The 18,275-nt window shown below is 48.6% G+C and overlaps 1 protein-coding gene across 2 annotated transcripts in view; it reads right to left on the bottom strand.

Moving 5' to 3' along the window:
- ZBTB34 (zinc finger and BTB domain containing 34) overlaps positions 1 to 18,275 on the bottom strand; it is a 40,926-nt gene extending 22,651 nt beyond the window's left edge. Inside the window, exon 1 of one of the 2 annotated variants that reach the window (XM_081067244.1) lies at positions 18,087 to 18,275. In XM_081067244.1, coding sequence (XP_080923370.1) covers positions 18,087 to 18,121 — 35 coding nt within the window. In that variant the 5' untranslated portion in view covers positions 18,122 to 18,275. Of the gene's footprint in view, positions 1 to 1,235; positions 1,305 to 18,086 lie in introns of those variants that run through there. The other variant, XM_081067245.1, reaches the window with a different exon arrangement.

Here is an 18,275-nt window from a genome sequence, read left to right as displayed (position 1 = left end):
CCGTGGGTCTTCTACTCCATGGAACAGCATCTTGACATTTAATAAGCAAGCAAACACTCCACTCTTTTTTTTGACTTCCTATGTTAAGTTTGGCATTAGCATAAAGGAAGGATGGGGGAGGTGTGGGGAGAACTTCTAAAGTCAGAGACCAGCTAAGAAGCTGTTGCAATAACCCAGATGTGAAGCAAAGAGGGCCTGCACTAGGGAACAAAGAGAAAATGGGCAAATATAAACAACAACAAAAATTTGCACGCAAGAACTCAGTGGGATGTGACTGACTACCACTGGGAGCAAAAGCAAGAGATGAATTACGATTAAGGTCCCATTTAGAAACGCCTCTTGGAATCATTTTAAAGCCCGTCTGAAACCAAGTGTATTAAGCGACCGAAAAGTCCCTATTTGCAAAAAGTCTTCAGCGAAACGGCCCAACAGCTTGAACCAGGGACAGCCCTTCCAACTTCAGACACACGCAGAACGGCCGAGTGAGCCGGGGTCTTTAGAGAGAGATTCTAAACTCCTCGCTGATCAGATGGGGAAACTGAGGCCCAGCGGGGCAGCGGCGTGCTGACAGCCTCAGGACCGACTCTCCCAGACTAGCGCCACCCGAAAAGCGCAGCCGTCTAGCCTGGAAGGGCACTGTGTGCAGCCCCGGCCCGGCGCCCGCCCAGCCCTGCCGGATGGCAGGACCTGCTGAGGGCGCGAGTGACCATGGGGACGTCCGGGGCCAAGCACGGCGCGCCGCCGCCTGTTTACCTGAAAAACAGGCGGCGGCGCGGGGCAGGGGCTCGGCTGCAGCCGCCAGCAGGGCCAACCCCGCCGGTCGGCCCTGCGATGCAGGGGTTTCAACCATCCGGCCTCCCATACAAAGGGGAGCGCGCCCAGGGGCCACGGGCCCGGAAGCGGGGACCCCCGACGCCCGAGACAGAGGCTGCGGAGCCGGGGCAGTTGGCGGCGCGCGACCCCCTGCCCTGCCAGCGGCACCCGGACTCCGGGCCGGGCACGCTGGCCCCGCGGGGGCGCACGCCTGCCCCGAGCAGGTGCCCCGGGCCTCCCGACCCCGCCCGGCCTCAGCTCCAGCCCGCGCAGCCGGCCGGCCCGTCGGACCGACCAGGCGCGGAGGCTCCCGCCCCGCCGCGCCCAGAGGGAGCCGGACAGCGGCCGGGGGCTGTCTCCGGCCTCGACGGCTCGGCCCGCGCCGCGCCCGCCGCCCGCCGCCGCTGGCCAGCGCTCCTCACCTGCCGCGAGCGCCGCGCTCACATCGCCTGCCCGCGGCGCTCCCTCCGCCGCCGCCGGCGCCAGGCCCGTCCCCGCCGCTCCGGCTGCCGCCCCAGCCCTCACCCCCCGCCCCCGGAAGCGCTTCCCAGCCCCGCCCCCTGGGCGCCAGCGCTTCCGGGCAGGCACGGACCCGGAGCGTGGCGCTGCGGAGGGGGCTTCTTGCCGGGGCTCCGGGTCCCGGGTCCCGCCTCAGGCGCGTCCCGGAGCCTCGCCGCGGACGACTGGGAGGGCGGCAGCCTTGGTCCCGACTCCGGGAGGGAGTGACAACGGCTCCGCTCTCCAAGCCTCCCGCCCGCGGTCTCTTCGGCGCCCCCTGCTGGCGGGAGGAGGGCTCCGCAGCGGGGCGCGCCCCGGGGCTCCTGGAGCGCAGTGGGTGAGAGGCCAAGACCCTCCACCCTCGGTCACCCGGGCCTGCGCTCAGCCCTCCTCTTCTGAGGCCCTGGCTCCCATAGCCGGTCAGGCACGTGCCTTTCACCCGAGCTGCGCCTGGCTGGGCAGCTGAAGGCCGTAAGGTGCAGTGGCTAGGAACATGTGCCTGGGGACCTGCCATACAGGGTCACTTAACGTAAGACCTTGGGCAGATTTTCTCTCCCTCAAAACGGAGATAAAAATTCCGAACTTGAGGTTATAAAACCCCTGTCACAGAACAGGTCTCAAAAAACTGTGCATTGCCAGATTCTTAGAGACACCCCAGCCTTGACACTGGGATGGGAGAGGAGCCTTGCCCAGCGCTGTAACTCTCCGCTTTTGGCGAATTTAACACCCTGTAAAGAGCTCCCCTTTGCATTTTGGTGGACTCCTCAGTAATTGGCACAGGTCTGTTTTCCTTTTTCTGACTTTGTAATAAAAATAAACTAGGAGTCAAGGATACCAGCTCCTGTTTAAGATCTAAAGCTGAGACTTCATGATGCCACCTCATCCTTTGCAAACAGGAACTTTCTCCAGGATCCACCCAGTAGTCATCTTCCAATAACAACAGCTACCATTTGTTAAACACTCTGTGCAGGGCACTTTGTAGATACTTTATAGACATGACCTCCTTTAATACACAACCCCAGGAGGTAGCCATCTATTATTATCTGCATTTTATCCACGATGGAACTGAGACTCAGAGGGTAAGTGATATACGAGGTGTTACCAAAAAATATGGTGAATGCTGCTGCCAAGTGCCATCCAGTGGGAAGGCAGTGATCTTCAATACGGAAAGCAGCGCATCGAACCTTAGGAACAGTGTGTGACAGGTTTCAACTTGTTCAGTGCAATCAGCTGGGTGTGGGCTACGGTTGAGACAGTTTTACGGTTTTAAAGTGTGCCATAAATCATGTATCACAACGCATTAACATAAAATGGGCAAACGGTTTTATCCTCCATCATGACAACACTCCACGTCACCTATCGCTTCTGGTATGCTTCTAGTATGGCAGTTTCTGTCAAATAAAAACTTTAGGGTGAGGGACGGCCGGTTAGGTCAGTTGGTTAGAGCGCAGTGCTCTTAACAAGTTGCCAGTTGGATCCCCAGGTGGGCCACTGTGAACTGCACCCTCCACAACCAGATTGAAACAATTGCTTGGCTTGGAGCTCATGGGTCCTGGAAAAACACACTTAAAATAAATAAAAGTTAAAGAAAAACAAAAAAACATTACAGTGTGTCCTCATCTACCTTATTCACCAGATCTAGCACCATGTGACTTCCGGCTCTTCTCCAAAGTCAAAATGACCGTGACAGGTAAACGCTTTGAATTGAATCAGGGCCATGACAACACAACAAAAGATACTCACGAAAGAGGATCCAGACTTCACAAAGTGGCAAGAACAATGAGATGTGTTCAAAGCAAGGGGGAGTACTTTCAGGGGGTGTGAGGACAAAGCCCCAAAAAGCAGTTTCCAGGCTCTCGGCCTCACATAGAAAGGTGCTGGCTCGGGTAGTAAATGGCCATCAACTGTGATCAGATGGCCAGCAGCTGTGGCTAGCTGGCCATCAGCTGTATAAGCCATTGGCCACTAATATAACTGCTGTGGCTACGCTAGCAGAAAGGAATGGGGGCTAGCAAGAAGATGGTGGCTGGCAAGTGCGGACTGCTGTTAGGACGGCGGGTTGCAGATTATGTAGATCCTGCTTCCTGTGTCTCCAGCCCAGCGGCCAGCGAGAATATATTGGTTTGACTCCCCTTTCGATGGCTCCGTGGGTGTTCCTTTTTGGCTTCACCATGTCCTGTGTTCTTATGTGGGGAGCAGGACCAGAGACCCCGCCTGACACCCTGCACGACAGGGGGATTAATAGTAGTATGTCTTTTGCTGTAATAATTTTCTTTTAAACATTCACCATATTGTTTGATCACACCTCGTATCTAAAGTCTACACAGCTAAATGATGGACTTGGGATGAGCTCCCCGTCTCTCTGACTCCAGGCAAGAACTTCTTATGGTAATAGAATATTCCGAACACAGAATTTTAGGTAACCAGTTTTTAACTGCAGACTCCTGGGCAGTCTCACTCTAATTACTATTCCTCTTGAGTTGTTTCCTTGAGATCTTTCCCCAAGAGCAAGTTCAGTGAACCCAAGGTCACAGGAATGCATCATCTTGTCAGACCAGGTTTCCTCAGGACCAGTGGGCCGATTCACACACCCACATGAGTGAGTTATTTTGTCTCTACAGACCAGCAGTGGACCTCATCATTTTGAGTTTTGCTAAATCTGTTGGTAAGAGGGTCTTCCTGAATGTAATGCAGTTGTTTGTATGTCATTATGGACTATACAGACTAAAATGTTTCTAAGTATTTAACCTTTGTGCCAAGTGTTATTGGTCATCTGTCCATTGGGTATTTCCCTCTTAAATTTCTATTATGCCCCCATCTACTTTGGCCATTAAACTCATATATTTTCCAGTCCCCTGCTCTTGCTGTTTAGCTGATTGTGTCATAATCCCTACCAATTTATTTTAGTTAGAAAATTGTCACTTCTCCACAATTGGGGTGTATGTGTTACTGTTTTCCCATAATCTTTGTGGCATTTTAAATGGTTTAGCCTATCTGAAATCAAGAAGAGTCCAGAGGGTGATATATGGGCCTCATTTTAATTTATTTCACAGTTATCCAGTTTCTCCAGCAGCGTTTATGAAACGATCGAATTCGCATTTCCTCGTGCTGGGGTTAACCTTCAATCCAGTCAAGGGATTTTGCCGTCAATAATGGAGGTGAGCATTTGCGACAGTGATTGCTGGTTTTTGCCAATATCTGTGTTCTGCCTTCTCTTCTTTTAAGGCACATGGTTGAAACACATCACCCAGCCTCCCTTCCACGTCACATATTAGATAGTGTGTGAAGTGCTTGTAAAGTGAATTCCTTTCCCTTTCTTTCCTCTTCTCCCCTTTCTAGGACAGTTGTGGCCCGAATCTCCACTTTTCATCTATTCCAGATTCCTGAGCACTTGAAGAGTCAAGATAGCCAGGTTATCTGATCCCAACCTCTCCTTCTCCATAGGAGGCCCTTGCTGCCAGAGCCAAGTTATGCTATATGGCTCTGGCCCGCTTTGAAATCCCCAGGGTTTGGCAAAACTTATTGTCTGTGTTGGCACCTGTCGGAGTCTTTACAGGACACATGTAAGACATGAGTATCCCTTAAACAAAACAATGAATTATATGAATTATTTGGGATTTCCTCACTCTTGCTCCCCTCACCGGGATCTTCCTGGTGTGTCCCTCCCACCTGTCTCACCACCTGAGTATTCTGGACCAGCAGGGGGAGTCTGTCTCTCCAAACAGTCCCAAGATGCCCACTGATTTCTAGAACATCGCCGTGGGTCAGGGTTCCTCCCAGCTAGCCGCCTCTGCCTTCCCACAGTCAGGACTGAGCAGTAGAATGCTGTGGCTAAGCAGTTCGGCAGATATGAGTCCCAGTCCCCTCTCAGCCACACAAGGGCTTCATCTGATCTGGGGCAAGGCACACTGCCGAGTTTGGCCTCCTCGTCTGCTTAGAGGGTGATGACACCCACCTTGGTGGGTAAATAAGATAATATACTAATGCTTCCAGCATGGCGTACTCAATAATTATTCTTGGTCAGCAAGAAAGCAAAAGAAAAAAGATGGCTCCGAGAGCCCGACCCATTTCCATGAGGCCTTTTCTTACTTCCGGGAGAGATGGCTTCCTCTATCTGCTCCCCGTCTTACCTGTCCAGCTCACTCATTGCCAATCTAGTCAGTGGGTTCTACTTGTCCAGGGTGCTCTTTGCACTGGCTTCCCACTGACCTGAGTCCTGCTGACACCCACTGGGCCCCAGAGCTGACTCTGGAGTCCTTACCCATTGTCATTTTCTTCCCAGCTTGCTCTCTCCTGGTGTCCTGCTGATTCTCTAACACTGCCCCTGGCAAATGACTTTGTTGGCACTCTACTTCTCCTTTGTAGTAACTACAATGGTACTTAATTACCTGTACAATTATGAGTTTAATATCTGTGTTCTCCACCACGAGCCTGTAAACTCCAAAGGAGACCTTGTCTGACTTCTTTCCTGCTATTTCCCCAGTGCTTGGTACTCAATAAACATTTGTTGAATTAATAGATAAGGAGTGGTTACCTGTTTTTGCTTCTAAGTCTATATTCCTTGAAGGCAAGGGCTGTTTAATCCATTTTCTCTGCGCTCTACAGAGAACCTGCTACTGAATGGGCAGCAGTGAGTATTTGCTGAGTGAAACAAAGAATGAATAAATGACTGAACGGAGAGAATGAACCCCCATTTCTCTTCTGCTTTTACTTGCATGCTGCCTTACGACTGAGTCTCCCCATCTGTGTAAATGGTCTCTTGGACCTGACCAGCCCCTATCTTGACGCTTTCCTTGACCCGTAAGGATGGTAGGTGAGAAGAGAAAGCCCTTTCACATTTGTAAGGAATTCTCATTTGAAAAATGAGGTTTTCAGGACAAAAGCCTGGATCGTCTCTAACCCCAGTTCCTGCAGAAGACACACCAACCTGGTCAAAAATGGTGGCTACACTCCAGGAGAGGGTACACAAATACATAGAGGGCCACTTTTTTGGCCCAGTACATTTTCCTCTGTTTTCATCAAAGCCATGAGTCGCAAAGTTTCATACTGACACTCATACACATTGTAGTAGGCAGTGTTGTATTCCGGTTAAGAGAATGGAGGGATCCTTGGGGTTGCTTTGGGTGAATGACTTAATCTTTTTTACTTCTTACTCATCTGAAAATGGGGCCGAGTATTACTGAATTTCCTCTTTTAATAAAGGATGTGTTCTTGTCACATTTAAACATTCTTGGACTCAGAAGACATTTTACAATCAATGAATGCATTTAGTCTGGTTGTGTTCTTTGCCCCAAACATGGTCAACAAATCCAGAGTGTGTCTCAGAATCAATGGCATTCTTGAAAGATAGGTCTCAAAGTGGACTGTCGTAACCCACATTTTCTCATACGCAGATGTCGAACTAAACTCAGTAAAGTGAAGACATCTGCAAAGATCTAGCCTGGTTTAAAAAGGTGACAGTGCTCTAAGTGTTATAAACCCGGCATGAACCGACCAGGCATGCCTTGGATTTCAATGGAGCATGCATTCACACCGTCACGTGTGTTTAATGTAAAGGCAACAACCTGTCTGTCAAACATTAGACCAGAAACATTGCTCCCCTTCACTCAGAAGTCAGAGGGCTTTGCAGGATGACTTTGATGACTAAGACTTTTAAAAAGATGCCTGGGGAGACAGAACCTTTTTCCCTTAAGTAAATTTCCCTAGAGCAAATAGTTCCATTGGCCTCAGACATGACTTCAGCACTCTCTTGAGTCAGGAGCTGGTTAAAAATAAAAAGTCATGGCATCTGATTGTTTGAAAGCCTCACTAAAAGGTTTTGAATATGAGGATCAGGGAAGAGGGTGCCTCTTTAATCTCTTTTCCTGCTAGTCCCTTAGTCCTTCCCTCCTTACAAGAGAATCAGAATGAAGAGGAGCCCTTTGGGAACAGAGTCCCCAGGGAGCTGTGGGATGGTTCCAAGCATTGTGGAGGAGGGAGGAGAGTCCATCTTTGTTTCTTTTTCTTTTGATCAACTTCATGTCATGAGGTGTAATGAGTTTTGGGCAATGTAAACATTTGTGAACCAGCACCATGACCTTTGCTTTTGTGACTATTGCTGAACATGAATGAGGCACTCCGCAGGGGACTCCCAGAGTCCCAGGGCATCTCCTCTTGCCTGTTCATGCTGCACAAGTCAGTGACAGAGGGAGTCCCCGTGGGAGAGGTGAGACCACCATGTCCAAAGCCGATCAGCTGGGCAATGCCTGAGAGACCCCGTCATGATATTACGGTTGCATATTTTGTCATTTATTGAGTGCCAACTAAGTGCCAAGCATTGCTCTGGTTGCTGGCGACATAGCAGTGGATAGGAAAACAAACTCCGCGCCCTTTAGGACCACACATGCTCTTAGGGAAAGAGGCAGAAACTAACAAAATGCATAGTATGTTATATGGGGAGCGGGGCTATGGGAAAATAAATAGGGAAGGGAAAAGGGGAGAAGACAAGGCATCACCCAATGACAGAGTCTTATACTAGTTTGAAATTCTTACCTTACTTCTATATCGGATTAGAGGATACTCAGCTGCAGAGTGAGGAGCGGCTCACAGCACCCACCTTCCTCTTCCTCTCTACTGACTTGGAGCTGGGGTTTGCCTGAGCCCTGGGAACCTGTCCTGCTCTGATCAGTCCTCTTCTTTTGGACTCCTCCAGGAGCTGCTCCTCCCCAGCTCCTGTGTCCCCTCTGTCCCTGGTCTCAGCTCTGTAGTCCTGCCCACCATCTCTGGCCCAGAACTGGGCTGGCTTTGTTTTCAGATTCAGTGCTCCCACCATCACTAGGCATTCTTGCCCCACATTTCCAAGACAGGGCCACACGGTAAAAACTATGAGACCCTGGGCAAGGTAACCAGACTCTCTGAACCTGGGTTTTCTCATCTGTAAAATGGGCGTGGTAGCAGCACCTGGCCCAGATGGTTGTTACGAGAATCCCATGAGATAATAGAGGTACAGTGGTTTTCAGAGCCTGGCATTTAGTGGGTGCTGACTCAGTAGGAGCTGCTAACAAGGGAGGGGTGGCGCTAATGGAAGCAATGCAGGGGGCAGCATGGCATGGAGGTGCACCCCGGCTTTGTCTCTCCCTTCCCTCCTCCCACCCGACACTGTCAATCTGGCTCCCCTGTCATCAGTGAGCTTAACGCTGTGGCATCTTTGCCTCTGGCCACCTAATGAGAAAAACTCTTCGACTGATCTGCTCCCTCTCTCCCTCCCTCCCTCGCTCCCTCCCAATCTGCCTGAAGAACAGGCTGTTCAAAGGGGAAGACCCCTTCCTTGTCAGTCAAGACTCAAGAAGACTGGGGTATCTTGGCCCTGTCTTCATGTTTAGTGCCCCGGTTTGTAAGATACCGTTTTTTCTCCTCTCTGAAAATAAGTAGCCTTGCGGAACACCCAGGAGTCTTGGCACTCGTCACCTACCTAGTCAGTGGGTTAAACTCATCCAAAATGCTCGTTTGCACTGAGAGAATCTCAGTACCTCTGCATGGATCCCTTCTCCGGGCTGGAACCAGAGCACCTTTGTTATTTCCCAGCTTGGAAGCCTGGCTTAGCTGACAATTCACACTGTAACACTTCCTATTTTTTCACCTGCCTCCAGTTCTCACAAGACATTCTGATGAGTGAGTAACCTCTACTATTCCCCTCGTCCTTGAAGCTCCTTCTTGCTTCCTTCTCCTTGAGCTCCCGGGATTCTGACCGAGTTGGATATGCTCCTCGGCTCTGGCTCCTTAGGCAGACCTTCTAGCCCTGAAGTCTTGTTACCGATGGCTCGACTTCTGTTCAGGCAATAGACTAAGAACACAGTTTCCATGGTCAAAACTCACTGAACAAAGTTCAGATGCTTAACCTCTCTGAACGTCTGTTTCCTCATCTGTAAAATGGAGATAACAAGTGTTCTGATCCCAAAGGCTTGTTGGGACTAGTACAGTGAGATAGATAACGACTTTAAAGCACTTTACAAAGTGCCTCTTGTATGATCAACACGTGAAAACCAGTCGCTCATATGTTCACATTGGGGTTTATTAGGTTGGCGCAAAAGTCATTGCGGTGTTTGCAATGACTTTTGCGCCAACCTATTAGGATGCGTCTTATTCTCCTGCTGAGGCTTCTCCATCATAGCCAGCTACCTGGGAGTTAGCACATGGAGCCCTGGGCAGCTGCTGACCTGTCCCGTAGGCATAAGCCGCTTAACATAGGGGCCTTGTCTAGCTGTCTCACAAGTCTTAGAAGTCACCAGCATTTCCTGTTGTCAGGGCTTCCTGTGACAGAGCAGGGACTCTGTGTCATTCCTCACTGTGGTCCTGTGCCAGCACCAAGCTGGGCACAAGGCAAGTGCTCATGTTTCCAAACAAGGAACAAAGGAAGGACAGAAAGGGGTCAGGATCCCACTGGCTCCCACTAGAATGAGATGGCTCAGAAGTAGGGAATACAGATTCACACAGCTTCCTGAGTGGGCAGCATTCCAGCCGCCCTGCCTGTAGGCAGACCATCCCCTACCATGCCAGCCCTCCTTGGTCCTCACTCCACCTTCTCGCAAAACTGATGCTCACCCTGCCTTTTCCCAGAGCTGAAAAACATGCAGTTTACCTCTAAGAAACGAGCATCATCAGTGCCCCTGGTGCTAAGGGCCATGTGTAACTGATGGCGTTCTCTCCCCCAGTGGGAGAGTCCAACTTCTCCTCCATCAACACATCAACAATACTGTCCTAACAAGGTGTTCCAGAAACCCACCCATGGGACAGCCATTCCTTTCAATAAAATGTGTGGTGCTCTTCCTTAAGTTTTTCTGGTACTTAAGCCTCTACACCCCCTCCAGTTAAACTTCCTCAGCAGAAATTCCCTCTTGAATTCTAAAGCACACTCCAAAGACAGTTTCAAGGGACTCAGAAACTCAGGAGAACGAATTGGAAGCCAAAGTATCAGCATGGCCCTTTCTTTGCTCAATAGAATTCTAGCCATACTGTTGGCTCAAGAATCTCTCCGAACACTCATGCTTTCCCTTGCTCCTGTCACATGCCTGGAGATGACAATGCCGTTTCTAGCAGGATGAGGACATGTATGACAATCTCATTCGGAACTGCAATGGCCTGCTGTGGAGTATGTACTCTATTGGAGGCGGAGCTGCAATTTGGGGGACCATCCCATTTAAAGAACAAATGAATTAAAAATGAGCATGGGGACCTACAATGACACAGAATGACACACATGAAGCTCTGGGACAGGACATTGAGTGAAAGCAGCCAGACACAAGCGTCTGTGCCGTATAATCCCATTGATACAAAGCTCAGAGACAGGCAGAACTAATCGGTGGTGCCACCGGTCAGGATAGGTTAATCTTAAGACAAGCAATGAGGGGAATTTTGAGCCCCAGGTTTCTTGATCTGGGTACTGGTGACATGGGTACATTCATTTTGTGAAAATTCATTGAGCTTCCCATTTATGATTTGTGCTCTTTTATGCTCGATCATACTTGAGTTATTAAAAAAAAAAAAGTGCATGTGGCCAGCAGGAAATCCTGAGGTCCAAGACTGAATCACGCAATGATGAGGCAAACTTTTGTGTACATTTCTTTAAGTTTAAACTAACTCACAGAGCGAGGTAAAAAATAACACACGGTGCCCAGCTTTCTTGTGCCCATAGGGGTCATTAAACTCTACCTAGAGAGAACTTCCCTTTCCTTGCCAATGGGGCAGGGGCTCTCATCCAGGTCTCGTCCTTGATCCTGTTGAGAGCTGCTGGAAAGTACAGCTGCGGACTGGAGAAAATCTAAGAACATGTAAGTTTCCCTCGGAGCAGATAAGGGTGGTATCTGGGGAGGGGCTCCCAACCACAGATTCTGAGGCCACCCTTCCATGTTGGAGAATTTCCCCCAAGTGCCACTCTGATCACAGAACAAGCTGCCTCCCAGGCATTCTGTAGAATAAGAAGTTGACTTTTATCCTGCCCAAGGCAGGGGGGATTTGGGGAGTGTGGACATCCGAAAGGGGTAGTTTGTGACTCTGATGGATTACTTAGAGAACAAGAAGAGACTTTGTTTTTAAAGATGGCCATGCTAGTCATTTTTCTAAGTTCAGAAGTAAAATACTGCTGAATTATCACTGGCCTCCATCTGCAAAGAGGGTGGGGAGACTGGGAGAAGCAGAAGCAGCTTGGCCCTGGGACTGTTGTATATGATCTGGTTTGAGACCAGGGCTCGGTTCCTGATCTCAGGCTGTGACCGCTGTTCATGGGCTGGTGGAGGTGCAGCAGGGTCCCCTCCGTGAGTCAGCACATTTCAGTCCCGATGAGGGGAGCCACTTGAACGGAACAACCTTCAACACCCAGTAATTTCTGAAGCAGTTCCTGGCTTGCGGGTGACTGGTTCAAAGACAAAAATAATCTGCATTTGCTGTGTGATTGAATTTACAAGAGGGACTACAACTAATAATGGGAGAGTTTCATACATTTTCAGCTCTCACCAGAATAAGAATTTGATGTCTCTTATCTCAGTGAGTATTCGGGTCTCCCCTGTCTCTCACCTTGAAGCTGCCACACAGAAACCTTCCTAAAGACCGCAGGAGACTATTCTGATTTCAACTGAGAAACCTGTTGGGTGCCAGGCGCTGTGCCGTAAGGAGCATAGGAGTGTAATGAACAGACACACTCTTCTGGTCCTCACAGATCTTAGCAATATGTAAACAAATGATGCCTGCAAGCGTGACACACAACGTGAGCTTTATGGGGGCTCTAAGGAAGGACAGATGATAGTGAGACGGGAAAAACAGCGAAGCTTCTCAGAGGAGGTGGCATGAGAAATGGCCTTTATTCTAGGCAGAACTAATGGGCAGGTTTCTGGCAGGAGCAGACGACAGAGTGGGCGTCCTCCGCGGAGGGAACGTCAGTAACACTCAGAGAGAGGGAAGTGGGGTGCAAGTTCAAGGAATATGGGATTGGGCTGGAGAGTAGAATAGGTAGGGTGGAGAAACAGTGAAAAACACCAGAAAGGAAGTCTAAGCCTAGAGTCTGGAGAGTTTGGACCTACTCTGGTAGGAAGGGGAGACCCCCTGGAGGTAACAGAGCAGCTTGGTGACATGAAGAGTGAGGTTGACAGGTGTGTGTAGGATGAAGTGGAGTGGGCGACCAGGCTGGCTCAATAATCTAGGTGAGAGAGAATGAGTCTGGGTGGCGACAGCCACCTTCCAAGGCGTTACAGAACTGGACTCGTGTGTGGGGACGGGGGTCTTCAGATTCCCTGCCAGCTGTCCTTCCCTCATGACCTTCGTGGTGGGAAGAGGGTGAGCATTACCCATTCTTGAGGACCTGGGTGGAGCAATTTTTGATTTACATGAAAGGAATTGCTGATTGGTGTTTGGCTGGCACACATGACTGGAGGGTACGTGACCAGAGGTGGAGGCAAAAATCCCATGGAAGAAAAGCAAACTAAGAAGGAGCCTCTGCAATTCTTGTTCTCAGACTACCATGCCTAGGCTAACACAGCCCCTCATTAGGCTACCAGGAGTCTGATAGTATGGCCCCACTCCATCACTGACCTTGAACTTGGCCTACCTGGGCAGTGGTGACCTCCCTCTAGGCATCCTGGGTGGTTCCACACCCAGGACACCACGTTGGCCAGGCCAGTATTTGTCGCTCAGCCATGTCGGAAAGGCAGCACCAACAACACATCCTAGGTCACCTCCTTCCATTGGGTTCATCATCCTGAGCTCTTATCCTCACCCACGGAATTAAATCCACACTCCTCAGCCTGAGACCTGCGGCACTGCATGACCTTGGGCACCAATATGGTGTCACTGTCATGAGCTTGGGCTTCAGCGTCAGATGACCTAGTTTAGAATTCTGGCCCTGCCACTTACTGAACTTCTTTGAGCCTCGGTTTTCCCTTGTCTTTCCAGCTGGGTTGTAATAAAGATCTGAAGAGGTATCATAGGTGAAGAATGTAGCATAGTGTCTGGCGTACAGTAAGTGCTCAGTAGTTCATGCCATTACCATGGTAACAACTTGGCCCCCAACCTGTATATCCTTCCCAACTGTATTTCCACAGCTCCTTCCACATTTCCCCACCTCCAGGTCTTTCTGAATACTTTTCCCTCTGGGTAAGGTTGGCCTCTTCCTCACTCCAACCCACAGCACGTAGGTCAGAATTCCACCCATCCTTTCAGACACTGATGGCACGAGGCAGGCTTCCCACCCACCTCCAGTCTTCCTGTTCCTGTGAGTCTGTGGTACTTCTCATTAGCATGAGAGAGGGACCAGTCTTCTCTGCCTCTAGAATGGGAACTCCAGGGGAGCAGGGATTTTTGCTGTATTTATTGCTGTATGCCCTTCACCTAGAACAGCACGTACTATTAGGCTCTTATATTGTTTTGGAAAGCACGACTCTGCCTACTAGACAGTGCGCTCTTTGAGGGCCTGTCACTGATTTATTCTGTAGCTTCCATATTGTCCTTGTGAATTCAATGTGCTGAACTATGGCAGACAAATAAGAAGAGTTCTACTCGAAAAGGGGGATGGGAAAATCCTAGGAGGCAGAAATAGGAATCACTAATCGGGAAGTTTTGCCCTCTTTTGCTCCTGGGGTGACGGTAATGAGTTAACTGAAAACCCAGAAAAGCGGGTGAGACTGAGGGTAGCTACGTGGCTATTACAGGAAATGGCTATAACTTGAGTCTTGGCTTACAGATGAATTAATTAAGCTCAGTGGCTTAGACCATATCCACAGCGAAGCATGTCGTGGTTAACATCCACAGTTAAGTTGGTTTAAGCAGTGCTCTCTTGAAGTTGATGGTTGTATCTTATTTACAGGTCTGGATTCATAAGGGTTAGCCGTTTATGTGACACAGACAGCAAAGGACCTATCCATTTCTTTGCCTCTTGGAGTGTTTTTCACAATCTCTGAAGAAGCTAATCACCAGCCCAGGGCCAAAGCTAGTGGTCAATAAATGAGAGAATGAATGAAAAAAGGGATAGAAAGCTACTTTTTTTTTAGACCCCCCCCCACGTCTGCTTTCATACTTTTCAACTATGCTTTTTGAAGAATAAATATAAATGCATTTAAGTATTACTGAATTTATAATAGTGTTTCGTGATTTTGAAGTTTTCTTGATCAACTATTACCATGTTGAAAGGGGAACTCTGCAAAATTTTCCACTACTCAACAATGACCCTTCTACTTGAAAAGACGCAAACCTAAGATGCTCCTGGAACCAACCACTCCCAGCAGAACTGCTTAACACCTCTTCGGCAGAGTTCCTCGTGTGAGTCACAAGCTCACTGCTGCCCGGTTTACTTCAGATAGTCAGAAAATTCTCATGCCACGCTCCCTCAGAGCTGATTCACAAGAGACCAACTGTTTATATTGCACGTAATCCCCCCAGTTGTCTAGCCCAGATTCTGTTTCCCGACTACAAGATTCTACTGTTACATAAAGCTCAGATAGGCACAATCACAATTTGAATGTTGTCCAAAGCCACTCTTGGTCCTTAATCAATTGCCACAAATTTTAGTATTACATGAAGCACCAAATAACATGTAACCATCTGTTTTCGACTGTGCCAAAATCTCACTGAAAATATACCCTCTTCTAGAACAGGCTTCTAGAAGAAATTAACAACAAAAATGAGTCACTTTTCTTCACTATAGGGCTGGTACATTTCATGAGGAGTGTGGCAATTCAGTTTATTCTGCTTCCAAAGCAAGTTGTCAACTGTGAGTTATTCTACTGCTATTTTGGCTGGAGGCAGACACTGACTTTTCTCTACCAGAAATCACTGTTTGCTAAATCCCATTGCCCACTTCTGCCTGACTTTTCTTCTTAAGTAAGCCAGCACCCAGTATTACAGCTAAGTACTTACTCAGATATAAAATCTTTCATTTGGCTTAGGAAAGAGGACCTATGCTTATCTCAAATTCTCAGCTCACAGTCAATTTCAGCAATTCTTGGAAGACATTCAGTCAGAAGACGGTACTTCATAGATTGTTGGGTGCCCATACTGCCTAAGAAAAGTCTTTGAAGAAGCAACAAGTCCATGGCTGTAACTGGTGGGTAAACATTGAACAGTAAAATCTGCACTTATTATTATTTTTTAAAAATTCAGCAGTGTTTGTTTATTGACTGGGGGTCAGGACTGTGCCAGGAACGGCCACTTAGAGACAATGAAGACACAGTTCCTGTTTCTGAGGAGCTCACTGTCTAACAGGGGACCTGGGTGTACATGAAGAAGAGATGGTACGTATAAAACTACAATACGATAACAAATGTCACAGCAGGACAAAGTTCAAACTAAAATGGTATCACTAAGAGTGGTGTGAAGAATTGTCCGAGGTGCTCAGGGAAGAGATTAGTTTTGCAGAGCCTGGAACAATTAAGGAGTTTTCCAGGAAGACAAAGGTTAGGGAGGGGTGGATGGGAGAGAAGATGAATCTTCCAGGGGATCATCCAGGCAAAGACACAGAGAAGCACAAGGAGAGCAGCCAGGCCCCAAGTGGGGATCGGCAGACAAAAATGAGCAAGTAGGCTAATACCAGGCTGGAGCCGGGATGCCAAGCTGAGGAGTTAAGTTCCCGTCAGGTGGCTCACGGGAGGGGACAGGATTAGATGTTTAGGAAGGAGGAGGGCCTGGATCAGTGAAGTGGTAGGAGACTACGCTAGGAGTGGGGGCTCTGATGAGGGAGCGGCTGTCCCAGAGGCCGATGGGAACAGGGTGGCCTGCTTTGGGCCCACCAACCCAGAGATAAGCAGGTGTTGCTGGTGCCAAGACCCACAACGTCCTGGAGATAAATACCAGGGGAATGGTCAGGGGGCCCAGATTAGCCCTTGACCTTTGGAACTCCCCTCTAGATTATATACTTCAAAATATAAGACTCAGAGCACCAGCAGACGGAGTGGGGATTCCTCTGGACCTTCTGAACCCTGGGGCAAGTAAATCACCAGAAAGCAGAGCCAGGGACTCGGGCCGCCTGGTTTGAACCCTGGCTCTGCCGTCAGTCCCCTTACTAGACAGGAATGGCCCCAGCACCCACCTTGCAGGTGGGGGTGAGGATGGAGTTAATCCACGAAAGCAAATGGGAGCTCTGCGAAGGAGGGAGCAGGTGGTCGGCGTACCACGGGAAGTTAAAGCTGCTCTGGTCAGAGGGGTCAGGTGGGGTCATGCTACTTTTCTCTGCCCATTCCTTGGAGTAGGCCTTGATGGAACTTTTCTACCAGTTTGAAAGTCACTGGGCTCTCCATTCCTGGGTTCATTTCTACATGTATTTCCTGAACCCACGAAGTTTAAGCAGGGTCAGCAGCTGATGCCAGGCCTGGAACAGTCTCTGGATGGAGTCCCTATTTCTCCAGAGCAAAGTGCAACAACCTACCTACAGGCACCAGAATGCGAATCCAGCCGAGGTTGGTGCTCCCCAGCATGGGAAGCCATGCTCGGGGCCCTGCAGGTGGAGGAGGACCGCCCGCAAATCTCACCCTCAGACACAGACAGCCCTGCTGGCCCAGCAGTAAGTAAGGGCTTAGAGAGGGGTTTCCCCAGAGCAGGGAAAAACATCTCTCCGACAGGATAGGAAGCTGTCATCTTCCTGCTACGTGAGGCGGCCTGGAATAAAATTCTACCCCATGGGACTTTCATAAGAAATAAAAGAGTTAATGCACGTTAAGTACTTAGCACATATTAAGCGTGCAACGAATCTTCACTTAGAGCTGTTATTTTTGGTCCATAATCCCAATTCTTCTCACACCTATTAAAGTAGGTGTGGTGTTCAGTGGGTTGAGTGGGTGTTCAGAGCCCCGTAAGTACATAGAACTACAGTTAAATTTTTCTTTTTGTCCAAGAAAAATTCTCTATATCTCCTAAGTGAGTAGACAAAAGATGTTTTACACATCATGACACGCTATAGAAATGAGGTAAAAATTAATCCTTTCTAGTTTGGTTCAAGGTCACTGCTGTCCCTTTAAAGCCTACAATTTCTATGCCAGATCCTGCAGGAATTTTAGCAGCTTTTACCAATTTGGCATCTGTCCACTGAGTGAAGGGCTGTGCAGTTGAGGATCTTTTCAGAAAACCCTAAAAAAGGAGGTTTTATCACAGCATTGCTGATCCCAAAGTAACAAGATAGGGGTAGTTCTAGAAGCAGCTTGTAGCTTCCATGAATAAATATTAGCTATTAGGCAGACCAGTGGACTCTGGGGAGTAACTGGTATCTTATTAAGTTATAAATATATTTAATGGCTTTAATACTGGTTTCTTATTTTGGAGTGTGAGGAAGAAAAAAACAGACCTCAATCACTAGAGTTTAAGTAAAAAGGCACTATTTTTTATAATATATGTTTACCTACAAAAGTGCTTGTGAATTAGCGATTTTATAGAGCCTAGACACTCCCTCAAAGGACAGCAGCGATTCTCCTGTAATTGTATCTGGCTACTCGCAGTGGTACAAGAAAGTGGTAGATTATAAAATCAAATTGTTTGGTTTTGATTGAAACTAGTCAAACCAGTTCAGGGGAAAAAAAAAACACGAAAAATAACTGAGACGTCTCTCCTTACTCTCACTCCCCTCCTGGTTTCTCAGTAAGGGCAAAAAATACCACTTGTGCCCATCTTCATTCGCTAAAGTCGAAACACAGAACTCTGATCAAGTTTCTTAAAAAAAAACACAAGATAGAGTTGGAAAGGGCAGAGTTCCTTTCTTTCCCTTTCTGCACTGAGAACATACTTACAATCATTTACCAAATAATAAAAGACATCAAGTCCCAGCTTACCTCATTTCCTGTTGCTGACCTGCTAACTGATCCATTGACTGGGGGTAAATTCTAGAGCGGTGCAGGCTCCAGGACAGCCAGGCACGGAGACTGTCTCAGGGAAGGCTCCGGGGGTTCGGTGGGAAGCGGTCCCTGAACTGACTGAGGAAATCTACATAAACTGCACAGGTGTCATATGCTCCATCTGCG

The sequence above is a fragment of the Rhinolophus hipposideros genome (assembly GCF_964194185.1).
Source record: "Rhinolophus hipposideros genome assembly, chromosome: 11".
NCBI classification, from domain to species: domain Eukaryota; kingdom Metazoa; phylum Chordata; class Mammalia; order Chiroptera; family Rhinolophidae; genus Rhinolophus; species Rhinolophus hipposideros.
The sequence above is the reverse complement of the archived record's forward strand: the minus strand, read 5'-3'. Positions and strand labels throughout refer to the sequence as shown.